Below are 27,775 nucleotides of genomic sequence, written 5' to 3'. Positions count from 1 at the left end.
GCATGGGAGCATAGAGAACAATTTGCAGCTATGCTTTTCAAACGAAGAGAGATGAGGCCTTTGACTACATATTTTTTTGTTCTCTGCAAAAACAAATTAACCAGATGACATGATTGACCGGTGAGCCCAATTCATTTGCCCATGTGTGTTGAAACTCCAAGTGCATCATCATCAGCTTATCTGAATGCATGCAAATGTGTATTTATTTATTTTTTTACCTGCTGTGATTTGTTGGATGAGCACATAAGTGTATTGGCAGGAAATACAAAAATAACTTCAAGCAAATCATGCTTTCTTTCTATAAATCTTTTATTGAATATTGTTCTGATCTGTGTGTATACAATAAGTTGGACACAAACTGTACAATATTTGCATATTATGAATGTCAAAGAGAAACTTAACCTTACTTGAAAGACAATCAGCACTTGCCACATTTTGCTACCAACTCACTGTAACTGTACAGGATTAACACTGGTGCGCTGCTGGAAATCAGCTTGCTTTAATGACTGGTGCTGTTAATCTTTACCTGAACCTAAAACAAAAAGACATTCAAGACAACAAGTAAATACAAAACAAACAAACAAACAAACAAACAAAAAGACATCTGGACCGGTGCAAATCAGTAGCAGAAATGGACTACATCAGCTGCGTGTGCTCTGGGGTCACATACAGTACACTATGACTTTTTAAAATGGACAGATGAGATTAAAAAAAAAAGTTTGTGTATTCGAAATATTTCATTTGAATAATAAAATACCAAAAAATGACCACGTTTTCAACGGATTATTTCTCCAATCATTTTCTATACCGCTTGTCCTCATGAGGGTTGCCGGTGTGCTGGAGACGACACAAGCTGGCTTTGGACAAGAAGCGGGGTACACCGTTTTTAATTAATCAAACAAGCATGTTGTTTGGAATGTGGGAGGAAACCGGATTACCCGGAGAAAATCCAAGTGATACCCACAATAAATCAATTAACCAATTATTTAATGAGAGATGTCAATTCAAAAGTGCATAAATATGAATAAATATTACTTGAACTAGGGGGGAAATGAGCTAAATTAATGCAATACATTTTACAAGAATCCCGATGATGTAAATGCTTAGAAGGCTGGATTAAAAACTGGATTTTAGCCACCCATTGGCTGTATGCTGCTTTATATTCATTACGTATTTCTGAACAAACGCGTTAGCCCCAACCGCCCCATGTCACTGGGCCTTCGTTACAAAACGTACGAATGGAAAGAGTGCAAGCAGTGAGAGGGGGTGGCGAGAAGCACTCCGGCTAACCTCTTTACAGCCAACACAACAGTGGAGCAAAGGATCGTTGTATGCATGTAGTAAGGCGGTCTTCTGTTCAATGAACAGAGTGAACCTGAAGGAGACAGGCAACATCATGCACACAGTTCTACCCGTCACATGCCCTTATGTCACTAAAACTGTGCCGGCATTGCTGACCGGCTACGACTGCACGTCCACGCTATAACACATGTCCCTGGCGGCGACACATTTGAATGGAAATTCAAAAGATGCCAGCTTTGTCATGGTCTCTCCTGTTTTTGTATGTGTGTGTGTGTGTGTGTGTGCGCGCGCACTGAGCATGTAGTCAGTGCTCATAATCGTAGCTTTGATGCTAGGCAGGCTAACGATTCTCACCAAAATTGGGATGTGTGGTTAGCAACCCGGAAGACCCTGTTATATCTGCTTCTTTGGTCCGCGGACTGGGGAATTATTCTTGAATACGTGTGAGAGCTCTTCAAAAGCAGCAATCCCTCAGGTGCTAACACAATAAGATGAGGATTGATAATTCAGTGCTGAATTGCACCGGGAAGAATATTCCTTCCCAATGAAAAAAGCGAGTACTGCATGATGACCACGATGTATCCCGCCAGGCATACTTCAATTGAATGTGATACTTTATACAGTATGTACCATATGTGTCAGATAAGAAGGGTTTCAATGATAAGGTCAGATCAAATGAAGATGTGACCTAAACTCCATTAAAAATAAATTAATTAATTAAAAAGAAGCACTTTTTGGGCCTCCAGGTATGTTGAGAACTCCGGTACAGTATCATGTCAAGAAGAACACACACAATGTGTGTGATCTCTGTGGTGGAGGATGGACAGCCTTCAATCTACTATATCTCTCGAATTCCCTTGGTCGGATAACATTTCGATAGACAAGATTGTCAGGGCTTGTTTTCTGATCGTTTCCTAGCAACTGTTACAGCGCAACACGAGTGCTACAATACACGGAAAAGATCGACAGTTCATCTACAAGAGACAAGCACAACACTGGCCAACAAACTCATCAAGGGATGGCTCTCGCAGTAGAACATCACTTTGAGAATGTTGAGAGCACTCGACCCGAGAGGCATGGGAACATTTGGTCGACAGTGGAACCTCTCAGATGCAGGTCGAATTTCGAGATAATTGCGAAGGTAAGTCTTGCTACGAACGCCGCTCATGTATTTAATGTGCAAATAATGCAAAATACTTTTGATGATTTTTAGCATCGTAAACATTGCTGGGGTAACACGTTTCATAACATAAAATGCAAAGTAAAAAGCAGCACTTAGAATCGTGAAGAATTGAGAATCGTTGTGCTCTTTATATGATATGAATGGATGTGCCATCAATTTCGGTATGCAAGATAGTGATCACGCTGATTGGCTGTTACCTAGCAAAATGCAAAGCGGGAGACACGTACCTACAAATGAACAATGTCGCTTCGTCTCGCAGTCGGGAGAAGCCACCGACGGCCATCTTACATTGCCACTTGCTCAGCCCCACCTCACTTGAATACATTGATTTCTGTGTGGCCTTTTCACATTTTCTGTGTCTACGGCGAAAACGCCACCGTGCATGGCATACGGTTGTACCAATAAATCTCGGAGAAGCGCAGCATACATATTTAATCGGTAAAAATATGATTTAAAATGTTCTTCTGCAAGTGCTACTCAAAGAATGATCTGCATCATATTGCCCCAACCAACATTTATGAAGCGAAAACAAAGCCAAGCGGGACAAATTTGCTGCGAAACTTAAACCTAGCCTCAGTCAGTCATGATTCACGAGAGTGAGATAATATACACCGAATGGTCGATGCAAACAGTGAAGTTGGTTCTTTGAAAGGCTCTCATTAATCCATACCAGGATCCGAGTGCAAAACATGCACTGGGAAGTGTTTACAGGCAGTAAATTAAAAAAAAAAAAAAAAAAAAAAAAAAAAAAAAAAGAATAATATAAAATAACAGAAGTTGTAAGTACCAGAGGCAACGTACGATGACTGCCCTCTGGCTTCAGCCATGAGGGTTTTATTTATAGTCCATTCATTTCTAAATCCAAGGCGAAAGACCTGTGCGGTCACAATACGGCGACCCCAATCCGACAAACTAAATTATGCCCCAGTAAGTAAGAGTCTGACGTGCTCGTTTATTACTTCCATTTTTTTGTTCGATTCACCTGAAACTAGGAGTGGATGATGTGGGCTGAAAAAAAATACCTGTACTTTCTAAAAACTTGGCAATATTCTACAAAAATACTGTAAATCTGCACTTGCTTCACAGAACAATTATGACTAGGCAGCGTTTCTGAACAACAGCTCTTGTTTGTATTTTCAATTGCTTCGTACATCTGTAAAACATTGCACAGCAATATATGCAACAACATTTGACGAATACGAAAGTGAGATTAGGTCCGGGCCATTTGGGTGTTTTCATTGATTTCTGTGAATATTTATGTCACTTAAATGTCTCTTATTTCTCTATACTGACAGGTAGAATCATATTTTGAGCTGCACTAAGTACTGGACTACCACTGCCAACTACTACAGCAATTAGAGTGAAAAAAAAAAATTATATTTGCTGTATGGTGATTCGTGCCACATACGTCACCCTGAATATTTATTTATTTATTCAACACTGACGGAAAGAGGAATATAACGCCGTTGCTGCATACACATTTGAAGTAACACAAATTTTCTGAAAAAGTTCCTGCACATACTTCACATGACCGCTAATGTGGCTGTGATGCAAAGAATGAGCGTGTAGGAATTGAATGTTATGCGAATGTTAAACATCCTTGCTTGTGACGTCGCATTTCATTCATTCATTCATTTTCCGAACCGCTTTATCCTCACTAGGGTTGTGGGGGGTGCTGCAGCCTATCCCAGCCGTCTTCGGGCAGTAGGCGGGGGAGACCCTGAACCGGTTGCCAGCCAGCCAATCGCAGGGCACACAGAGACGAACAACCATGCGCACTCACACTCACACCTAGGGACAATTTAGTGTGTTCAATCAATGCATGTTTTTGGAACGTGGGAGGAAACCGGAGTACCCGGAGAAAACCCACACAGGCCCGGGCAGAACATGCAAACTCCACACAGGGAGGCCGGAGCTGGAATTGAACCCGGTACCTCTGCACTGTGAAGTCAACGTGCTAACCACTGGACTACCGGGCCGCCGCTTGTGACGTCGCATAATCCTTCAAATGGTTCATGGGTGAGCAGAAGTGTCAGCAAATTGACGATCATTTTTCGGCACATTTTCCAATGTTATTTATGAGTTCCAGTCGAGGGACATGGACTTATATCTTGCTTTTAATTTACTCACTGAGACGAGACACGCCTTCATCTTTGAAACAAAAGTTTGGTTCCCTTGGCGGAAACATGTCAGCTACCCGCTGATTGGCAGAATGAAGACCTGGCACTTCCTGTTCCTTTCCTGCCACTGCACACTGATTCACTGAGTGAGTGTACTGTATTGTGTAATGCAGTTCAGAGAATTACAACTCACTGAACTTTCAATCTATCTATCTATCTATTTATCTATCTATCTAGTGAGACCAATTATAAATTGTAAATTATAAATTACCGGTATACTTCATCTATTACTATCATTTGTTAACTCAATGATCGAGTATACTTTAATACATTCAAAAAAAATCCATTGTGTTATTGACAATAGGAATGTGTATTGGCAATATAAACTGAACTTTCCCATGAGTGGAATTTAATTTGAGTTTGTTTATAATTGTATTTATGGCATATAGTCTGGGTTTATTCATTTACCAGACCAAATATCAGTTCCACTATGTGTACCGTACTTAAAAAAAAATAGATCTTACTGATACAAATATTAATCAAAGGCAGTGATCTCCCACCATAGAATCGAAAGATTTAACATGATCGCCCACACTATATAGTTAAAGATCCCCCATTACAAGTCACCAACCGTGTTGCGAATTTTGCATTTTCGTTTTAAAATGTTTAAATCATGATGAAATCAATTAATCCCTGATTAAAAGTAACTTAAATTTAGAGTAACTTGTTATTCTACACTGACGGTAATATTGTCACAAAATATATTACTTTCAAATGAAAGTAACTATAATTTGAAATGTGTTACATTTTTAAAGTAAGATCAGTCTGATCTGAAACAATTTTTGAACTGCAACAGACCGTGATGAGGAAAACAATTTGCACATATGTTGGTACTGCTCTTGGAATGTGTGGTGAACTCATGGGATCGCCTGAGCATACCACGCATGCAACCGTATCGCCAGCTATCAAATCGCGAGTCTCCTCCCCCGATCTAGATGCCCGGCCGAGTACAAATATTGACGAGAGAGGCAATCTGGTGCCACGTGGGCTCCAGATTGATGAAAAATAAAAAGAAGAGTGGTGAAAAGCAATAAAAGAGCCAGGCAGAACTCTGTGCTTTTGTGCGATTGTAAATATTGAACCTCTCTTAATTGGTGGCATTCCAAGCAGAATGGTGAGGAAAAACATTGAACACTCCCCACAACACGTGATAACCACCTTGGATCATCTTTTATAGACGTCCGATAATCAGGAATAGCGGGATCAAAATCGGCCCGAATATCGCTATTAAGTCCATGATTTCGGGTGGACACTATCTTCACTTTTCGTGTTCTATTTCTTTTAAAAACTCATATTGAGGCCGTTGCTGCTTTTGTAATGAGTGCTTGTGTAATGAAAGCACAGTTATTCCCTTGATGCTCTCTTAATTGCGATCTTGTGTTGAGCAGCTACAGACATAGTTGCCTTTTTTTTTTCTTCTTTAAAACATGGTGTGCAAACGCAAATAGTACAACCGCGGCCAGAGGGTGTTTGACTTTAGAGGTTCCACTGTATAAACCAAACGGAATCAGATCAGAAAATTTACAACAACTTCTCATTGGGACGACAGCAGAAATACACTTGACACTTTGCAAGCTGACGCTTTTGTGATAAGAATTTCAAACTCGCAGTGATTTGGTAATGGGAGGTGGAGAGCAGAACAAAACGTCGCAGTACGAGAAATGAGGGAACGGCACACCGCATTGTCCGCTCAGGTATTTCTGCCACTGTGAAGTAAAGCCTTGGGTGTCGCGACTTTGGCCCGTGGTACCGACGACCTTTTGCCCAGGCCATGTAATTAGTTATACAGCGCTTGTTTCTGTCTTTGTGGCTATCTTCACAGAGTGCTTGTTCCAGTCTGGAGGGAAGAACCACTCCTGGAATCTGTGCCACAAATGCCGGGGTGGGCAAACTTTGGTGCTCAAGGGTCCCATTTTGATTTTTAATGGCTCGGACCGTTGCGGATGAGCTAAAAAACGGCCACCCCTTTTATTCACACGTTGCGCCGCCGTCTTGCTGTGACTGATCTTCCTTCCTCTTCACTCCACTGCATACATCCAGCTCTCTAAGTTCTTTTACGCCTGCTCCCTACGCTCACCACAGATCACGATGTCAAAGATCATAGTTTACACAGAGTCTGACCTCCTCAGTCAATCTGTCCATCACCAAAGCAAACAGGCGGACCAGAGGTGATCTTGATGAAGTTCTGCTTGCACTGTCACTCGAGCAGCACACCTCACCACTGTTTTACTCTTTTCATGTCCTGGATTTGTCTAACATACCTCTATATTTTTTCCCCTTTCTCCATTTCGTCATACAACACCACAGCGCCCCCTTGGCGCCGTATCATATGCGAGTCCTGGAATCCGCCACATATGGCTGCTTTGAACCACAATGACTGACCCTGAGACATTTTTATGGGTCCCCTTATGATAGACGTGCCCATATGAATTGATCATGCTGATCTGTGAGAACTGGTGTGCCCACCCCTGCTCTAACGCTCTACCGCCATCCTGAGCCACAACGACGAGCACATCTTTTTCACTGGCACAAACACGACAAGTAGTATCACAGTATTTTTACCTTCTATAAGGGATAGTTTATAAGCAACTACCAGTTTAGTTCACTGGCGTCTGAACAAAAGGCCCGGTTCTTGAGCAAGGCTTCAAGTCCTGAACAGATTGGAGCCATGTTGATGGTCACAGTGAGGAATCTATTTGGTTTGCTTTCATTGAGCGGACGGTTACCCGCGCAAGCTGGTTATGCGATATTCTGATTGAGGCTATATTTGCGGTCCAACCCTCGTTGACTATTTCAAGCCACCGTGTTCAAAAGCATTATCGCACCAATCAACCGGCATGTCGCACATCCGCTTCACATCGGTGACATAGTGTGGCTTTAACGTGATTTACCCTGTTCACTTTCACCCTCCTACCTTGAAATTCAAGTTAATGGAAAAGGAGCAGAATGTAATACACCGTCAGAAATGGAAGTCATTTCTGTTCCTCAAGGTACAATCGCTACGCGTGGTGCACAAGACTTTTTGGGATGCTTTATCCTGTTTGGGGTCCAAGCATCGAGGGTACAAGCCCTCTGTGTACGCTGAAAAAAAGAAGATCCTTTGGATTTACTTCGTTCAAACGTGTAGCGGTTGCACATGATGAAAATGTGGTCAACCTATGTCATGTTCCCGTGGGTTTGCTCAAAAACAAACAAATGTATGACCGCAGTTGAGCCCATTTTCATCAAGTGCAACCAAAAATCAAGAACTGTTTTTTTTTTTTTTCCAGGATAATAACTATTTCCCGATCCTCTGTGTGGAGCTTTGCACGTTGACCTTCAGCTACACTTTACGTGTCCTCTGCTATTCCACGTAAATAATAACTGGGCTTCATTTGTTTTGGACTCCAAACATGTGAAACCTCTTCGGTTCTTGCTACGTGCCGATGTGAGCAAGGCCTGGCTAGAATTCTTGAATGGCTACACAGGGAAGAGGTGGGTAGCATTCATTCGGTGCTTGGCAGGGAGGTAGCGAGTGAAATCTCGTCTGTCTCTGCACAACCAGCGGTGTTTTTGCATCCTTAAAACCAACTAGCAACAAAGAAATAAAGAAACATGCCTGACTGTCAAATAAGAACCGAACTGGTGGTGACATACAGAGCGTTGCGTGTCCGATCGGATGCAGCTTCAACGCTCCATCATATTTCTTTGTCGGGGTGGCTTGAAAATCCACCGTGTGGAGCTTGTGCGCGTGCGTGTGTGTGTTTTAAACAAGCGTACCTGGCAACCGAGCAAGATCGGAGAAGGATAAGCAGGCCTCTGACAGGAAAACACCAGCGGAGATGGCACATTTGTATCATGGTGTGTTTGTTTCATTTTCCGAACATCCTTTCTGCCAAGAGGAGCTCACACTCCTGCCACTTCATTTTCTTTCTGTTTGGCCCTCGGCCGCCGACAGGACCAGATCTATCTTATTGTGAGCAGCGGGGTGCCGGGTGCTCCCTCACTGCTGACCAGTCTCAGCTTGACTTTGAGTCTCTTTTGTCACCTTTGTTGCAGAATGGCGGACTTTTCCTGGCCTCTGGTTGCTTGCGGATGGAAAGGGGAAGCGGGGGTGGGGACGGTGGGCTATGTCTCCTCCTTGTCAGGTTTGCTGACGGGCTTACCGCCGTTCATGATCACTGGCTCGCTGGTTGTGCTTTTGGAAGGCGGGCCCCCGGCGATCTTAGGCGCCGCCTCCCCTACGTCATGCAGTGAAGGCTCTCGGTACATTGCAACTGGAGGGGTGGGTCGGAAAATGGGCGGAGGAGGGGTGAGGATGAGGAGAGGATGGATGACAGATGCGTGACATCAGGGCAAAAGTGAGAGTTAGAGCGACTGATGAAAGAAAAAGAAAAGCAAAAATGGCATTTCATTCAAATCTTTGACAGTACTTCTAAAATCGGTGAATCTGCTTCATTGGACATTAAAAAAAGCATGTCAAACCATCTGTTAAGATTCAGTAACATGGATACACACACATTATTATTATTATTATTATTATTATCATTATGATTATTGTTATGGTGATGACTGAAGACACATTTGTAGCAAAACATGAAGGTGAGTGGGAGTTACCTTCTATAGGTTTAGGCAAGAAATGTGCAGCTGGTTTGGTCTTCTTGACTCTGTTGCCCTTCATGGCCTGCCCTTCCTTGTTGAGGCCAAGGAACCAGGCCCGGCCAGACTCCTTCTGCCTGTACAGCATGGAGCTGTAGATCACATAGTAGTTCTCGAACACAGACTCCTTAAATTTGCACTCCGGGGTGAACATTTCCTGAAGACACAGGCATGAAAAGATTTTGAACAATCATATGATGGAAGCACTGTTGTTACTCTTTCCATAATCTCATGAATCCTTGCACAAGATGAGGAGAGAGAAGAAATGTCACATCGTTCCAAAGAGGAATGAAGGGGCGCTTGACAAAGAACGCCTCTCATGAACACGTTCCGCCGTTGCTTGTTTGACGAGCCGCAGTTTTTAATCCGCCAGTCAATAAAGTGTCCACTTTGATTCTTTTATCCCGAACACAAAGAAGTCATCGGGCTGCCGCGAGGAGAACAAAATATGTCAAATTTGGATTAGTGTTCAAACATTATTATTTAAGACAAAGTTTGACTTTCCTCTTTGTGTCCTTCTCTCTACCTCAAGTGACAAAGTTGCTCAGTCGGCCAAAAGCTTTGTTGCATGCCTTGCCTAGCTCCACCCGCATCACGGTAATGAAAGCTGGACTTGTCCTTTGCCTCCGAAAGAGCCGCTTTCCCCCGAAACCGATACTCCGTGTACTGAAATTCCTTAAACCGAAATGGCCAAGACATTTTATGAAGACACCTGGGGAAACTCTTTCATCAAACGCCTTTGATCAATGTGTAATTTTAACCTATTCATGTACCCTGTAACCTGATAAACTGTCCACTGTAGCAACCGCTGTCCCCGAAAGGGTTGATTGACTCCATCGTGCCACCATCCCACACGTCCACACAGTTTTCAGCGAGTCATTCCTTACTATCACCCTGCTCACAAACAACTACAAATGGCAACGAGTGTGGAGGGATAACATTCTGGTCCACTTTTCCATGAATGAACTGTCTGCGCAGATTAACATACGAGGGCACTCAAGTACCCTCACATGAGGCCCACATAATCCCCGTTGGCTATGTTTGTCTGGGCCTCCTCTTATTGGCTGTTGTGGGCCTCTTGTCAGAGCCACAGACACATTGTCATTCAGCTCAGGTCTGCCGGTCCGAGTCTCATAGCAACATGAGGAAGAGAGGCGACAATGTAGCCGTGGCAACCAACCAGCGCTTGAGAGGGAGGGCTCAATGTGTGTGCATGGAGTGGTTGGTGGGCTGCAAGCGTGAGACATCAAGAAATGGACACGACGACCACTCACTCATTTAACATATCATAATTCTGTCCCATAAAAGATTGTTCTTTCAAAGCACTGCCGTGGGAAGTCGTCACTAGGGCGGCAGTAAGCAGCTGTGAGTACATCATACTGTATGTACGCACACACGCGCGCATCACGCACACACACACTCACAAACTTGTGGCTCCAGGGGATGAATGGAGGGACGTTCAGGAGCATTTGCTCAGCTATGAAATGTGACAAAATAATTGGTTGGTGACAAAACGAGGCAGGTGATGAAGATCGAATGCTCTATTTATGACACTAGCATGCCGCCACCAATCACGCGTGGGTGACTGCTCGCATTCGAAAGCGTCGCAGGACCTTTGGGGCAGCGCTGGCTAGGTTGTAATACATATTTAGTCTCGACCTTGGGCCAAGATTCATTATTCATTTGTGGAAGAAGACGATCTTTTGTGATGCGCGCAGTGCCAGGCTCATGTTTGCGCTGGTCAGGGAGGCCATGCATCATTCAAAGCTGCTTTTAGAATAAAAGCTGTTTGACGCTCAAGCTGAAGCCAGGTGAGTCATTTTGGCGATGCTCGGCTGTGTGGTCCAGTCATCATTTTTAAGTAGCAGAAGGGCAAAAAGAATGAATGAAAGAGCACAGAGCAGAGTGAAAGTGGGACATGAAGGAAACGGGTGAATAAATCAAAGGCAACAACAGCCTGCTGCTCGGAAAAACAGCAGGAGATTCTCATTCTCTTCTTATCGCGCATTCGTTATCTTGCATTTTTTTTTCCCATCACGCTCTTATTTTCTCTCACAGTGCACACAGGCGTGCTCTCTGCTATCTTTTGACTTGGACGTCCTCAGTACTTCGCATGCAAGGCTGAGTCCCAGCTGTTCCCGTACATGATCAAACACAAAAAGGGCCATGGATACTGCAAGCGGCATGCTTCTTTGGTGCGCCCTTTTTGCAGACAGCACCTTTATCTACAGACCTGGACAGAATTGTTGTTACAGTTCGGTTCAAGAAAGACCCATGTAAAAAATTGAAGAAAAAAAAAAAAAGGATAACATCAATGAAACGTACTGGAAATTAATAAAGGAATGTTAGGAATTGTTTTTAATTTTCAGGGGACAACAGATATATTGATAATAAGTAAAAAAAATGAATGAAACTGGCCAGAAAAAAAGAGGGTCCTTTTAACGGATATTTTGCTGCACGGCCTTTTCAGGCAATCAGTCCCTGTGAGCAAACTGCTCCGGCCGACTCAGGTATGAAGGGTACCTCTCCAGACTGCTTGTTTCAGCACCTATGTCAAATGTTCATTAGAAATTAGATCAGGACTCTCCAGAAGAAGTCAAATATTTTGTTCTGAGCCAAGTATTTTTCACAGCATTGGAAATATCTGTTGAATATGCTCAATTTTATTTTGTCAAGTGGCTGCACACAACAGTATCGTCATGTTTTTTTTTTCAATATGTGTTTAGTCGACCTAACAAGTGTATCTGGATCCAGATGATTGTATGTCATGCAACCACTTGATGAAATACAATTGAATAAATTCAGCACACCATTTTTTTCTCAGTGTGTGTGTGTTTTGCAATTTGAATTTGACTGAGTGTTCAGCCCTACTAAAAACAGAGCACAGTTGAATGGCTAACTAAGAAACGTACTGTATACCTCTATCAAGGCCAAACAATCCTAATTCGGTTTAGTTTACCTTCTACTCATCTCCTTCATAGAGAGAGGCGTTAATCACTGTTAACGGCCCTTGCCCCACACTAACGAAATGTTATGTGTGACATGGCTTCATATTTGTTCTGTGACAAGCAGTGATGAAAACGAGCCTGAACTGTGTTTTGCTTCGCAGCAAGGATGAGTGGAATCCACCAACAAACTGTTAAAAGCAGCAAGCTGACATTCGTGGCGACGTCAACCCGGGCCGCCTTTGAATGACAGAAAGGTCACAAGTTGTCCTTTCCCTGAGAGACGCGACTGTGAGGGTGGAGAGGCTGAAACCAAACCGGCTGATTCACTGCCTGTGGCCAGATTCGTGCTAGTGACGTCTAGCAGGGGTCCTCCACCACCGGGCTGCACAGTCGGCTTGAAAGAATTTGCTTTATGTTTCAAGCAGAGTGGGAGATGAGATTCGAGAAACTTAGTGCTGCTTCCTCCTTTTTCGGGTGCATGCCCAGAGAACTCGCATACGAGACAATCGAGTGGGCAAAACGAGCTTGAAGCATTTTCTGATTGCGACCACCCCCACCCCACCCCACCATCAAATGTTGCCATTACAATTCTTTTTTTGAAGGTCTTATGCATTTTTTGGACATACACAAACAATAAATTATCCTGAATTCTCTTTTTAGTGTTCACTATGACAGTTTCACATAATCTGATTACAACAACCTGTGGCTTTATCACTGCACTTGTCACCGCCCCCACCTTCTGGAACTCTCTACCACAACACATTCACAACTGTACTGACGTCCAATCCTTCAAATCATTTCTTAAAACTCACCTGATGCGCAACACGTTTAACTCCTCTTCTAAATGTGTTTGTTTTAAATCATCTATGCTTGGCTTTAAAGTGTACATTTTTATCCCGTGTTTTAAACTCATGTAAAGTGTCTTTGAGTACGATGAAAAGCGCTTTCAAAATAAATGTATTATTATTATTATTGTTATTATTATTATGTGTCATGAAACATTGATATGTAGAAGTGGACTGCACTTCTTAAGCAATCAATTTACCAGACGCGATAGAAATGAATAAAATATACACAAATAGTCAAACAAATAAAAGTCTATCAACCAGTCAAAATATTTTTTTTTCTTTGTTTTTTGTTTGAATTGCACCCTGTGAGTGCATTCTAGTATATTGCAGCATCAAACTTGAATTCAATTGTTCAGCCCTGCTAAAAAGAACACACACACACACACACACACACACACACACACACACACACACACACACACACACACATATTTCCATCCATCCATCCATCCATCCATTTTCTGATCCGCTTATTCTCACAAAGGTCGCGGGGCATGCTGGAGCCTATCCCAGGTGTCTCTGGGCAGTAGGCAGGGTACACCCTGAACTGGTTGCCAGCCAGTCGCAGGGCACACAGAGACAAACAACCACCCAGGCTCACACTCACACCTGGGGACAATTTAGAGTGTTCCATTAACCTGTCATCCATGTTTTTTTCAGTGTATGCAATGTCAATTTGAAAAAAAAAATTGTTCAGACCTACAATCGAGCTATCAAAACCGCTTTGGGCACAAGGAGTCTGAAGACTCGGCTTTCAAAGACAAGCCTTTGGAGTATTTTGAAAGGAAACAAGATTACCCCCAAAATGGGACCAGCTTGCTGAAGAGAAAAAAACTCCTCTGACATCAGACCTCTGGCATGGGCTGTTTTTGAAGGCAGAGCAACTGACAATAATCATGAAAACTCCAGACTTATTTTGAATTACAATTATAGTATATGGGTTCATGATTTTAAAAATGCATTATCGTTCAGACCCTCGTGTTTAAAAATGTGGCTTGCACTCTTTTCAGTTTGTGGGAATTGTTTTTCACCCCAATGTGTGGGCAAGCGCACGCATTTGTGTATGCGCGTGCACTGCTCAGTTTGTGGGTGTGTTTGTTTCCAGTTATTATCACAGCACTAATTACCCAGGGGGATTGTGGGTAAACAAATTGTTCCACAGAAAAAAGAGTCAGTGAGGAGGCAAGACAAAAGGAGTGAAGAGGGCTGTTGGAGACAGTTTTTGTGGAATTCTGATGACAAATAAACTGGCTGTAAGCAAAGCCTCCTTCGTGGAGGTAAGAACAGACCAAAACTTGTGGGTAACTGACTGAATTCGTTTCTGTGAAACGTGCAGTCTTGCTAAAAATGAGACGACAGGCTGCTGATTGAAGATTGTGTCAGAGTGGGTATTTCGTAAGATGACATCACAAGTTGATGACATTTCGGAACACGCAGAAAAAAAAAATCACGTTTCAGTCACTCTAAGTGTGACACTATAAGTGCCCTTCTCCCTCTCACCTCGCCGGATACTAAAATGACAGCTTTTGCCCGTCTGACTGCTGCACTATCAGTGCTCTGAATGGAGACACCAGTGCTCTGGTTCCATTTTGTACACAAACCTGAAGAAAATATCCTATACTGTACTCAACAGGAAGTGCATAAAAAATATATTTTTTTTAAATACAATTAAAAGGCCAAAGAGGTACGCCTGATTAATGTAACATGTAAAATGAGGCCAAAAAGAGATCCACAGGCTCTTTGCAATACCAAAAGTGATGTTTTAAATATGCTGAAAAAAAAATGGTGTGTTGAAATGACACAATTTTCCTTCGTCAAGTGGTTGCAAAAAATAAATTGATTTGGATCCAGATATAATTTAACCCTAGATGACTCTATTGTGTGCCAACACAAACCTTTTTTTTCAGTGTACCTTGGTTTTGGTGGTTTGTGTTTTTTACACACACACACATACTCATCCATGCTCTAGAGAAGGGGTGTCCAACTCCTGTCCTTGAAAACTCATCAGCAAGCTCTGAGAAGCCTGATTTTTTGAATCAGGTGTATTGGAGGAGGGAGACCTCTAAAACATGCTCGACAGGGGCTTTCGTGGACTGGTGTTGGACACCCCTGCTCTAGACTGCTTACCCTCACATGGATTGCTGGTGTGCTGTGGAGCCTATCCCAGCAGTCGTTAGGCGTGGGGCAGCAAATGGGCAACTGGGCACAAATTGATAAATAACACGCATTCACACCAAGGGAGAATTTAGAATCTTCAATGAACGTACCGTGCAGGTTTTCGGAATGTGAAAGGGAAAAGCCCCAGGCATGACATTACTGAGATAAAAAGCAGCAGGATCAGCGCCAGGATAGAAGAGATGGATGAAAGTCAGTCACAAAATGATGGTGTCTGGTCTATGTCAGGCATACTGAGCCCAGCGTGACAGAATACACTTCCTTTTGATACATTGTGATTAAAAACAACAACAAAATGTGCATGCGGAACGCCAGCATGTACTTGACACCCATGCGCAGTACACACTCCTTTCTATTCCTTGTCTTGCTCACAAGCTAAACTCATCCCCACTTTACGACATGGTCCATAATTATCAGGCTGCAGCTCATTGCACACTGAGCCATCTGTTGGTCACACCCTCCTGGGGACAATCGCACACACACACGCACACACACACACACACACGCACACGCACACACACACACACGCACACACACACACACACGCACGCACGCACGCACGCACGCACGCACGCACACACACACACACACACACACACACACACGCGCACACACACACACACAAAACCAGATGCTTGGAATCTGGGATTCATGGGACAGTGCGGCCATGTATAACTAAGTTTGCAGCACATCATTAACAAATTACAAGAAGAGGCTCAAGAATCTCTTGGAGAAACAATAATTGTGGAATTAGGAGTCAAAGAGTGACTCCAGTGCAATACGGCAGGGGTCCCCAACCTTTTTTGCCCCAAGGACCGGTTTATGTCAGACAATATCTCTTGGAGAAACAATAATTGTGGAATTAGGAGTCAAAGATTGACTCCAGTGCAATACGGGATGCAGACTCATTCTAGCTATTGATGAAACTTACCCCGAGACAAGATAATACAAAAAACACCAGTACAGTATTTAATGGCTAAAGGGGACATGGTGTTGAAAATTAAGGGTTTCATTTATCCCTTGCATGCAAATAGTTGGAGTGTATCAAAAGAAAAAAAAGCCAAGTAAATCTTTCATCGGACTTTTTCTAAAAAAATATATATCTCTGAGCAAGCTATTCAAAATGGCAGATAATAATTCATCATCTTAATGATGGAGTGTTGCTTCAACAAGCACAAATGTAATCAAATTTGTATGGGTGCTCCCATCATGGGGGCCAGTTGGGGTGATATGGCCGGATTAGTCATTGGTAGCACCGCACAAGTGTACTTCACTTGCAGTCTGGGTGAAGGGGGGGTTGAACATCTCATGATATGGAGAGAGTCGCAGTCTTGAGGAGTCACCAAATAACATTTTTGCTCATCACTTCCCAAAAGGGATCCGAAAAACAGCTCCAGTCAATATAGCAAGGAACTTAATAAGTGGATACAGTAAAGAAACACTTGCTTTGCCGCATAGCCTCGCTCCGCCCCGATCGTCATGGTGACAAAAGCCATACTCAGCATTTGCATGAAACAGCACTGCCCCCGAAAGTAACTGATTTCAAGTGTGGGGAGAGTGTGTTAAATGTACGAGAATTCTTCATCCTTTGGGGTTTTTCAACAGAATGTCGAGGAACTTTTATAAGGACACCTGGGAATTATTCCCATTTGTAAAAAACATACATATTTACAATAAGGAAACATTTCCACCAAGCAGTGCGCTTAGGTTTAGCTGCCTTGGTGAGAGCATAGCTACTCAATCCAAAGGAAGGCTGCCAAAAAGTTTGCTGCACCATGCAAACTTTGCAAATGAACCGCCTCTGCTGGTCCCTTTCGAATTTGTGGGGAATACCGCCACAAAGTGAATCAAACAGAACCCCCGGGCAGAGCGAGACCATGTGAAGTTTAACTAGCATCTCTTCAGCTGCGCATGACAAGCTGCCAACTTGCAGCAGTCAATTAAATGTCAAGCAATGCTGACATCATCAATCAGAGGCCGAATTTCGGCTGTGCACACACACCACTTTGACGGCATTCTAAAATTCAACTTGTGTGTGTAAGGAGAGGGGGACTCCGCTTCAGTTATTTAAAGGAAGCCCCTATGGGAGCGAGAGATGGTGTGATGCTGCTGAAGAATCAAAATGTCAAAAATGTGTATTCAGCTCAAGCGTTTCTTCTCACCGAGGACGACTTGTCTTTTGTGATGACGGTGTTTTGATACGTGTCTATATATGTTTGTATCTATTGTGTGTCAGCGCACATCGAGGCTCACTTACCGAGGAGTAGAGGTGACCCTCTCCGTTCATGGCGATGTAGAGACCGGACTTTACTGATTGGATGGCCACAACTCGAAGTCCCACTGGAATTAAGTTGAACAGAGCTGCAGAAAAAGATGAGACATAGAGGTTGTATGTGCCCATGGAGTTTTGAACAGTTAGTTGCCACAAGTAACATGAGACAATAGTCATTGAATAAGTCTTGGAAAATCAATTCCCGAATCTTGTCTTGGTTTGCGTTACCTCTCGGTACGCGCGTTTTGGACAATTCAATGCTTTGCGGAAAGAGCTCTTTTGTCTTCCAGCATGTTTGAGTCCAAAAAGGCAAGCCTGACGGAAGAAGTTGAGAGCCATGACCTCAACCCCATCAAACACCATGGACGTAGAATAGCCAACATCAGTGATCTGGCAATTCTTTTGCTCGATGATTACGCTTTAAAATCTTGCAGAAGAGTGGGAGCTGCTGCCGCTACAAGGGAACTCCATTTTCTTCCGTGTTCGCTTGCCATTAGTCTTCATGCTTTTGTCTTCAGAGTGTATCATTCATGGAGGTGGCTCTCTGTTATGCTGCAAGCGGTATGTGTGCATATCATCACAATCACAGCCTATGATGAAAGGCATGACAGCAGCTCTGCCTTTTTTTGCCGTGCGTCTTCCCTTCCCATCGAGGCTTGATTACGCGAGGGAAGGCACAGTACTCATTAATCAAGACTGCTTCCAAGTGCTTTTCGAATCACTCTTGCAGCCAACACACACAACATTACGCGCTGAGGACAAGAAATTTATGAAATGTGCAAAGGTGATCATCCGTAGCAAAAATGCTTCCAGCTGATTAGAAGAGAAATTTCAAGCTGCAAGTGATCAACGTGCCCTCACACCCCATTTTCCAGGAAATTCTCAACATGAGCATCAAAATTTGATGCAATGCTACAACCACATTAGATGGTGTAGGCAAAGAATTGGCTTGGCAATTTTGCGTCGGCCATTTATCGAGGGTACCCGCTTCTGATTGAGGCTCATTTAATTGGACTAATTCCCAAAGAGTTGAGGTGAGGAATTCAACCAAATGGCAGCTTCAAAGAAAAATTGCCAACTTCCAGTTTTTATTTTGTGCATGGGTTCTTCAGACTTTTTCATGCATCCCACCATGATAGCCGGGCACCTGATTTTATGTCTATAAGTAACACTGGTGTCTGATTTTCTTCTGACTTTTCAAGGGATGCAACTAAGACTGCTTTATGTTGCTGTCATGTTGCGGACGCCTAAAAATACACATCACTGGGATGTGCATCCTTTCAAAAGTTGGTGTGTTAAAACACACCAATTTTAAAATGTCAAAGGTCCCAAAAAGCAAAATGATTTTTCGCAAGAATAAGAAACAGCCTTTTTCAGGGGACCGCCGTACCGCCTGGTGCTCGGCGCTAATGACATTCCTATGAGTGTCCAAAGCATCACAGTTCTCTCTGCCTGCCGACAGACCGACAAAGGCTGAAAGTGAGAGGTGCCTCGCATCCTCTTAATCGACATGCCAAGCCACACTGTATGTGTCCAAATGAATGGGAGGCCTGCAAAAAGCCAAGCAGGTGGACATTTCTATAGAGCTGTACAAGGTTACCACTGCAACAACACGGCACGTTAAAAAAATGACAACAAACGAAAACACTGGAACCAGCTTCGTAATTCAACTGGAAGCTTTGTCAGGTCCAATCAAGGAGGCTCCACAAAAACCTGACACTTGTTGCATCAGCGCATGTGTATGATGAGTGTTGTTTCCACTTACAAGAGTTGGTGCTGTCATCTTTGGTCCCATCCAGACTTCCATCCTGGCCCATCTGGAGATAGAAGCCTTGCCTGCAGAACAACCTGGTCACTATGCCCTTCAGCTGCGGTTCTGGGGGAAACAACAAGAAGGCCGGTTGGGCAAAAAAATAAATAAATAAGGATGTGTGCAGGGTAAATGCTGGAGAGAAATGAACACCTGTGTTGATCCACGAGAGGAGCTACATCAAAAGTTATGTCTTTTCAAAAAGGCTCAGTTTTGATGGACCCTTGTATTACATGAAAAATGTGTTAGGTTCACAAGTGAGCTGGATCGCATCCTTAGGAAGAGCTGGGATACCCCTTGGATTGCGTGCCAGCCGATCACTAAATCATGCAAACTCCACACAGCAAACCCAAACCTATAAATGCTTAATTTGCATCTTGCATCTCTTTGTGCACCTCTAAATCAATGAAACAATGGTCCTCAGTCGGAAAAGGGTGGAATGTCCTCTCCGGGTCAGGGATGAGTTCTTGCCCCAAGTGGGGGAGTTTAAGTATCTTGGGGTCATGTTCACGAGTGAGGGCAGGAGGGAGCGAGAGATTGACGGGCAGATCGCTGAAGAGTCTGCTGTGATGGGGACTTTGTTTCGGTCTGTCATGGTGAAGAAGGAGCTGAGCCAAAAGGCCAAGCTCTCAATTTACCGGCCAATCTACATTCCTACTCCCACCTATGGTCATAACCGAAAGAACGAGATCCCGGACACAAGCGGCCGAAATGGGTTTTCTCCACAGGGTGTCCGGGTGCTCCCTTTGAGATAAGATGAGAAGCTACGTCATCCAGGAGGGGCTCAGAGTGGAGCCGCTCCTCCTCCACGTCGAAAGGAGCCGGATGAGGTGGCTCGGGCAGCTGATTAGGATGCCTCCTAGGTGTCACCCTGGTGAGGTGTTCCAGGCATGTCCCACCAGCAGAGGCCCCCGGGACAACCCTGGAAACGCTGGAGGGACTATGTCTCCCAGCTGGCCTGGGAATGCCTCGGGATCCCCAGGGAAGAGCTGGAACAAGTGAGAGGGAAGTCTGGGCTTGCCCTGCTAAAGCTGTTGCCCCTGCGACCCGATCAGTGGTAGGAAATGGATGGATGGATGGGTCTTTGTGTTAGTTGGAATTTTTGGTACAGTACTCACGAGACCGTAACGCTGGACTATATGTTCAGTTAGGAAAGAATTACTTGAAGTTGTGAAACATTTCTGACCAGTTTCAACATTTTGTTGAAGGGCCATTTGAGACATAGCCTGAGCACAGCGGCAGCCTCAACACCCTATCCGGAGGGACGTCCTGCAGAGAGGAGCAGTCAAGCACATCAAATCCATCGCAGCACTCTCGTACTAATCATTTCCTGACTGGTCATTGTTCCACTTGGAAAACTTTGATAAGGTTTTCGGATCAAAGGGTGCCAATGTTTCAAATCACACACTCAAAACAGGTATGGACAAACGCCTACGGCCACATCCACTGTTCCAAAGCATGCTGGGAATCCCCTTTGAGAGTGTGCCAGAGAGGCAGAGCGTAAAGGAAGAGTAGAGGTGATGCACAGAGACAAAACCCATGGGGGTCTCTCCATCATTGTGAGGTGTGAAGCTTTGCAACAAAGTGTGCAGTGATGTTGCGACACGTTACCAGCGCTGCACGGAGCACCGTCGCAAATGAAGACGTACATTAACACAAAATGGTCCGGCATCTTATTTCATTGCTTTAATTGTGATGACAGCGTCTGCCTACAAGGTTTTGGGAGTGAGTAGATTCCCTGTAATGCTGTGATAAAAACAGAACAGCAAGATCGTGGGCAAAAAAAAATGGGACAGTTCAGGGGTGTCATTGAAATAGGTTTCCAATTTTGAAGACAATATGCAACCTTGCACTGCTGTCAAGGTCATGCTTTGAACACAGCTTCAGTTTTTGATGTGTCACCGAACATGCTCAGGTCTGGCCGTCAGGTGAAAACAAGCCCTGCCCAGGCCACAACACAGACTTGTGTAGCCATTTTAGATGAGAGGTATAGGGGGAGAGTTCGAGGTAAATGGGCTATTCATAAACTTGGTTGAGATTGTCATCATTATTACAGATTGACGATGGATTGGTAATGCTTGCTTTATAATTGATGAAAAAGAGTCAATGACAATCCACAGGGGAACAGTACCTAATCATCTGTTGTCCGTTCAATTGTGCAACGTCCACTAAAAAGACTTCATGCTGCAATTCTTTCCACATTCGCCAAGGTGATATTCCCTTTTCTTCCCAGCATCTTGTCTGTTACTAGGGAAATTCCCATCTTTGCGTTTCCATGACAACAGTCTCGTGATGCCACAAGTTCCAGTAGAGAGGTATTCCCCCATCCATACACAACACACACACACACACACACACACACACACACACACACACACACACACACACACACACACACACACACACACACACACACATACAAAATGTGGTGCGTCAATCCGTTGAACTCTTGTCATAGTCTGACACGTCACTGTCATATGAGCCTCGATGCAGTGTTTTACAGACGCGCACACACACACACACACACACACACACACACACACACGGATTCCATTTTGTATGTGACACGTGATAATCAAACCACTTGAGTGCCATTCCACCATCACAAATGAGACCACCACAGATGTCGTGCTGAAAAAAATGCACCAACATCACCTCCGATATGGCACCAGTGACGCACTCTGTGACTGTCAAATGAGAAACGCCAGAACCATCTTTGACTCCAAGTCTTGCATGCACACTTGACAATAACGCAACGGGGTGGAGAGCGCTTCAGTCTGCCATCGACTTTCCATACCTGCACGCATTGATTTCAAGTCAGGGGAATAGTGGACAGAAAGCTCGCCCATCATTGGGAGGACATTTGGATAAGTCAAGGTGATGGAGCTGGCCTGCGATAAATCATCGCACAATATCCATTTTCTAATTTTGCTTTATTTTGCAGGTAAATAAACATGAACTACAGAAAGAGAAGCCGGGCAACCCCTGGCTTTTACTGTTATTCAAATGATCTGACATCAACATTAAAATGAAGATACACAAACTACATTTGAGAGCGGCGGTTTCGCCCTTCTCATAACAAGCCAAGTGTGAGTGAGTCCATATCTGTTTGAATGTCTCCTTCCGAAAACCCCTGGAAGGCTGCAGGGGATGTTGGCAAGCTTTGTGTGTGTGCTGGGGGTGTTGGCTGGAGGGAGTGATGGAGAGATCTGAGGCAAAGCGGGAGGATTAGTGTGATACCAAATGGAGGCAGGAGGTGAGGATGTAAAGATCTTAGCATGAGAAGGGAGGTTTGAATAAAACGCGTGTGGAATCATTGAGAGAATTCTAATGTTAATAATATGCAGTGAGAGAGGGGCCAGAAAAAAAATCTGAAGCTCTGACGAGGACTTGAAGAGCTGAGAGAAAACAGATCCCTTGTGAGACCCTAATTGTTGCTTTTCTCAAGTCCAAGCTGGACCCATGAACATGATACGTCATCTCACCCTCGCCACCCACTGCCCAGGTCGCCTTCCCACGAGCTCACCCGCTGACTTTGCACACAATTGGTTGAGTACGAGCACAAATCACTTAAACGTCAGTCTTCCGTCTTTGAGCTCTGCGTGAACAAAAACTAAGCCAAATACATTCAAACCAGGTTTTCATTTGCACATGCACGCATGCTCTGAGTCAGACATTGAAAGAGAGAGACGAGACAGACCAATCTGTGGCTTCAATAATGGATGTACTCGGAAACTAGTGAACCATAGGGCGCTACAAGACATGACAGTGCATGTGCGCGCGTTTTTGTGTCCACGACAGAGAGGAAAGGGTCGAAGCTGTCGGTGTGGCTTCAAGCAAAAACTAAAGTGTGCGAGATTTTGTCTCCCAACGCGTGCATGTATGCCAGGCGAAGCGCGTAAAGGTACATTTGAGCGCCTCTGTCTGCCGAGCCGTGTGTGCGCGTGATACGCGTACGTGTCTGTGTGCATATATGTGTGTCCGCGCACACCTTGTCTCCGTAGCCTCCTCTTCTTCAAGCCAAATATTCGGACTTTAGAGAAGATGTCGACCAGGTTCCCGTTGCACAGCCCCTGCTTCTTGCTGGGGCTCTTCCGCCGCCGGTGAGTGGTCGGTCGGTGGGCGTGTTGCTCCCTCGCCTGCCGCTTCTGGCGGATCAAACCGCTGGCGATAGCCGCTGCCATGTCCCCGCCGAGACAGCCTACACAAAAGCAGAGGCGTCTCCGCCCGCGTCTCCGGTCTCGTCACTCGCCTTCTCCGGATCGGGGGCTCGGATCCCAGACGATGCCGCACCCCACAGTCGCGGCGGCTCTGCCGGCTACAACGGCCCCATCACTTCAGAGTCCGAGCGATTCACGCCCCTGCGCGTCACGGCCACGGGCCATTGGCTTCAAACGCACAGCGGTTTACCTGTCCGTCACGTCCCGCCGCCCCGCCTGTCAGCAGCGCTCTATGAATGGCACCTGCATGCGCCTCATCGAGGTGCCTTGCCGGTGCTCCTCCCCATGGCCGACACCCGAGACGAACGCGACCCTCTGAAGGACACAATCGGCAGAGCACTTACGCGACAAAACGTCCGTTTCTGTTGCGCTGCGAGCGGCGCGAGGCGCGCGTGCAGCTGCGAGCCGTTCCAGGTGTGTAAATCAAACGTGAGGCACACACAGTCTCGCCGGAAATCGAGCGCTTGGACTTTCAAAGTTAAACAAATATCCGCTCGGCCAGTGGATGAGCTTGCGTCTCCGCTCAACCACACGGGGTTTTACATGCAGGGTACGGGAATACTTTCATACCAAAACGTTCCGATATCGACGTTAAATTCGTCCTTTTCCAGCTGTTGCTTCTAACCCGAAGTTTGATTCCTGATGTTTTTGTAATACCAACAGTTTGTGTTTGAATACTCCTCGCAGCATGGTGAGCGTCGTGGTTGGCACATCCGCCTCACAGTTCTGAGTTTGGGGGTTCGAGGGCAGCCTCTGGCCTTCCACGGTGGAAATTGCATGTTCTGTCTACACTTGCGACGGCGAATACGTTGTGGCTTCCTCCCACATTCCAAAAACATGTTTCTTAGAAACCGTGAAAATTTTCCTTTGATGAGAATATGATATATGTGAATATGAGAATGAGAATACAGTATGTGAATGGTTGATCCAATTGTCTATTTGTGCCCAGGCTGCGATTAGCTGGCGACCAGTCCAGGGTGTGCTCTTGTCCAAAATCAGCAGGGAAAGGCTCCAACCCTCCCGCGACCCTCAATTGAGGATGAGCAGTATATAAAAAAATGATATCTTTTACACGAGAGCAGCACTGGTTTACCATGAACACACCATGCTTCCTTGAAAATGCAAGACGGGGAATCTGCCAAACGTTTATTTTGAAAGCAATGAAAAGGATGCCATAGTGATTGTCCAGAAGCTGCTTGGACATTGCTTGGCGATCTGTGGAGTCTCACAGCGTTGCTGAAGCCATGCGCCCAGCGAGCCTGAAAACAGCTCGTCATCGTGGGTAATGTCATCAGAAAACAAAATCGAAATATAAGTATTTTATTGATAGAATAAGCGGTTCAGAAAGTTCATGAATATGCATTATGTGTGTGGATATTTTTACCACTTGTACAAAAAAATGCATTTGCACCTCGATTATGGGGTTTGTTCAAAAGTTTTCTTCATGTTATTTCCTACTCCTACTACTAAAGCTAAAAGTGTTGTGGTCTTATTGTCTGTAGTAACAATGAGTAGAGCATCACTTACCAATTGATTCTGAAACTGAGGCTCATTACCCCTTCTGATCAAAATCAGCAAAGTCACAAATATTGGATGTTTTAGGAAGATGACCATGTGGGGTGCGGTGTGTTGTCTCTGGAACCTGTTTGGAAAATGGTTGAGGCCAACAGTTATAACTGTTAAACCTGTTCAATATTTACAATGGCCAATCTGACTCTGTGAGTGACGTGAAACGGAATAATGGCCAAACGGGAAGTGAGCTAATACTCCTGCTGTTGCCAGACACAAATAGAGAAACAGTTATTCGTATTGAATGTTTGCATCATGTGTCTCACAAAATGACAAGAAGAAGAGTTTGGCACTGTAATGTCATGACCAGAAAGGTTAAGTAGCTTTTTCTCTTTCTTCTTCGGATGCTATGAGGCACCATGCTGCCTCCCACAGGTCAGCTTTGGTACTATGACATACATCTGGTTTCCAGAAGACTTGTGATTACAGTATAGAGATATGGGTGTCATTTAACTAGTCAAATTGTAGCTTTCCAGGCCATCACCCACCTGTTTGCACCTCCTGCCAGAAATTCCATCAAGGAGGAGGGAGACTGACAAAGGAGCGAGGCAAGAGGAGTTAGAATTATTTTGGGGTCATGTGATGATCATTCTGTGATGTCGTCATTTCATGGAGACTACTAAAGATGATGTCACATCATTCATGTGTCTCAAAAATGCAATGTCTGCATCTCAGAAGTATGACTAAAACCACAAATGCCCACTTTATGCTTTATGTTTCAAGTGGGATTAAGCTAAAATCAAATATCCACGCTGACATGGTTCACAACTTAAAACTGCAAAGACGAGCTCTGTCCCAAGCGTGTCACCCCCTCCACTACCAATGTGCACAACTCATATTTGGAATGACTCGTAACTAATAATAATAAATAAATAAGAAGTAGATGCTGCCAATGCATTAGATTGAATGCGAAAAAAGCAAAGCACCATCAACACGTTTTTAATTATCTTTACGCGGTCAAATGCGTCTCAGAAATAGCATCCTAATTACTGCAGACCTTAGAAACAGGTTTAGTTCAGTGTCGTCACCATGGGCCAGTGTAATCAAGTCTTTTTGGTATCAAGTACATGCACAAAATAGAACACTCAACAAAAATATATTCAAACTAAAATCATCATGAAATGGCACAAACATCAATTTAATTCGTAGTCCTGGGTCATTGACGGTCATGCTTCCGCAGAGGATACATCAGAGGTGCCTCGATTTAAGATACCCCGTGGAAGCTCCTCGATGCTCAATTCTTGCACCTCAATGAGCGTTTGAGATGCTACTTAAAACGGGAGCATGAGAACAACTTCCAGGTCCCATTCAATGTTTTGAGGAGCTTCGAACGTTGCCATTAAAAGACATGAGATGTGTGGGATCTCGCACTTTAAAAAATGGTTTAAGATGTTAAAAATCGTGTGCATCACGCTTAATTCCCATGCTAAAAACTATATTCATAACCGAAAATGCCCACAATCTATCCCACATGATTGCTCAATTATTTTCAACTCAACTACACTGTACGGGTAAACAAGCTCCTCGTTCACTTGTTGCCAATTCTACCTAATACTTCACCTGTTACCAAATGCGCCCAGTGACAGTTGCTTGAAAGAACTTGAAAAATGCAGGGCAAGAGCTGCCGCTATACCCCTTCAAACATACTACTGACGTAACATCATGTGACAGTCACGGTCTAGGGCATAAGTAGCTCCCATTAATGATCTCAACTGGTCAAAGTTTTTCCGCTTCTTGCTGTCTGGTCTGAAGAGTACATGTCGTAGCACAAAGGCTTCAGCACCGTGGACAGCGAGGAACACAAACACAATTTACCTTGAAGGCCACTTGAGAGCGCCAGAGTACACGTAAGCGCGGTGCCAGGCAACGGGGGTTGACAGCTGGACTGCAAGCCGTTTTCTACTCGTTTTCATGACTGAATAAATCAGTGTCGTTTTGGCTGGAAATGTCTCACGGATATATGCTGATTTGCCTGATGCCATTCTATCCTGCAGTTAAAGTTTCTTTTTTGTTGCTGATACTTTGCTTATTATATCAGAAGAGTGGAATGTACGTGTGTGCTTCATCCATGTCACACTCAAATGGAAACCAAAGCTTTACGTACACTGAAATGCATGCTTACTGCTACTTTTTAGAGCAAGCCGATTAACGCCAAAAGACTAATTCTGCTCTCGGATTCGTCTTTCATCCGCAGACATGTCTTATGCAATATTCACTTGCACACACCGAATGCAGACTACAAAGATGCTCACAAACGAGACACACTCAGTTTTCAATCGTGATAAACGGCTCCAGTTTTCGAATACACTCACACACGTGTCTTGTCATCTTCTTCTGCGGCGTCACAGGTAGAATAGCGTCCCCTATCGACCATTATTCAGAATGGTTCATTTTTGTCTTACGTCAATCAAGATCAGATGGTTATACACTTTCTGACATGTCCTTTTTGTTGTTGTTGTTTGTTTTTGCACTGTTGTAATATATCATAAAAACTAAGGGAGGCTAATTTGATTGAGGTCGAATTTATTGTAACAATGCTTCTTTGCAATAAATCATATCCAGTTGGAAAGCCTGTTTACGAGCCTCCTGTTTGGAGGTGGTGCTTGGACAAAAACATGGTTTTGAGGAAC

The 27,775-nt window shown here is 44.2% G+C and overlaps 1 protein-coding gene across 3 annotated transcripts in view; it reads right to left on the bottom strand.

Moving 5' to 3' along the window:
- Positions 1-8,013: 8,013 nt before the first annotated feature.
- Positions 8,014-27,775, bottom strand: part of LOC109520921 (fibroblast growth factor 14-like) — a 47,813-nt gene continuing 28,051 nt past the window's right edge. Inside the window, exons 1-6 of one of the 3 annotated variants that reach the window (XM_019878527.1) lie at positions 23,767-25,685; positions 23,348-23,674; positions 19,312-19,422; positions 17,532-17,635; positions 9,262-9,460; positions 8,014-8,921 (exon numbers count right to left, since the gene is read on the bottom strand). In XM_019878527.1, the coding sequence (XP_019734086.1) occupies positions 8,773-8,921; positions 9,262-9,460; positions 17,532-17,635; positions 19,312-19,422; positions 23,348-23,540 (756 nt within the window). In that variant the 5' untranslated portion in view covers positions 23,541-23,674; positions 23,767-25,685 and the 3' untranslated portion in view covers positions 8,014-8,772. Of the gene's footprint in view, positions 8,922-9,261; positions 9,461-17,531; positions 17,636-19,311; positions 19,423-23,347; positions 25,686-27,775 lie in introns of those variants that run through there. The other 2 variants (XM_019878526.1, XM_019878525.1) reach the window with 2 other exon arrangements.

Source organism: Hippocampus comes, unplaced genomic scaffold (genome assembly GCF_001891065.2).
Source record: "Hippocampus comes isolate QL1 unplaced genomic scaffold, H_comes_QL1_v1.1 scaffold345, whole genome shotgun sequence".
Taxonomy (NCBI): Eukaryota; Metazoa; Chordata; class Actinopteri; order Syngnathiformes; family Syngnathidae; genus Hippocampus; species Hippocampus comes.
Note: the sequence above shows the minus strand (reverse complement) of the source record. Positions and strands in the feature narration are given on the sequence as shown.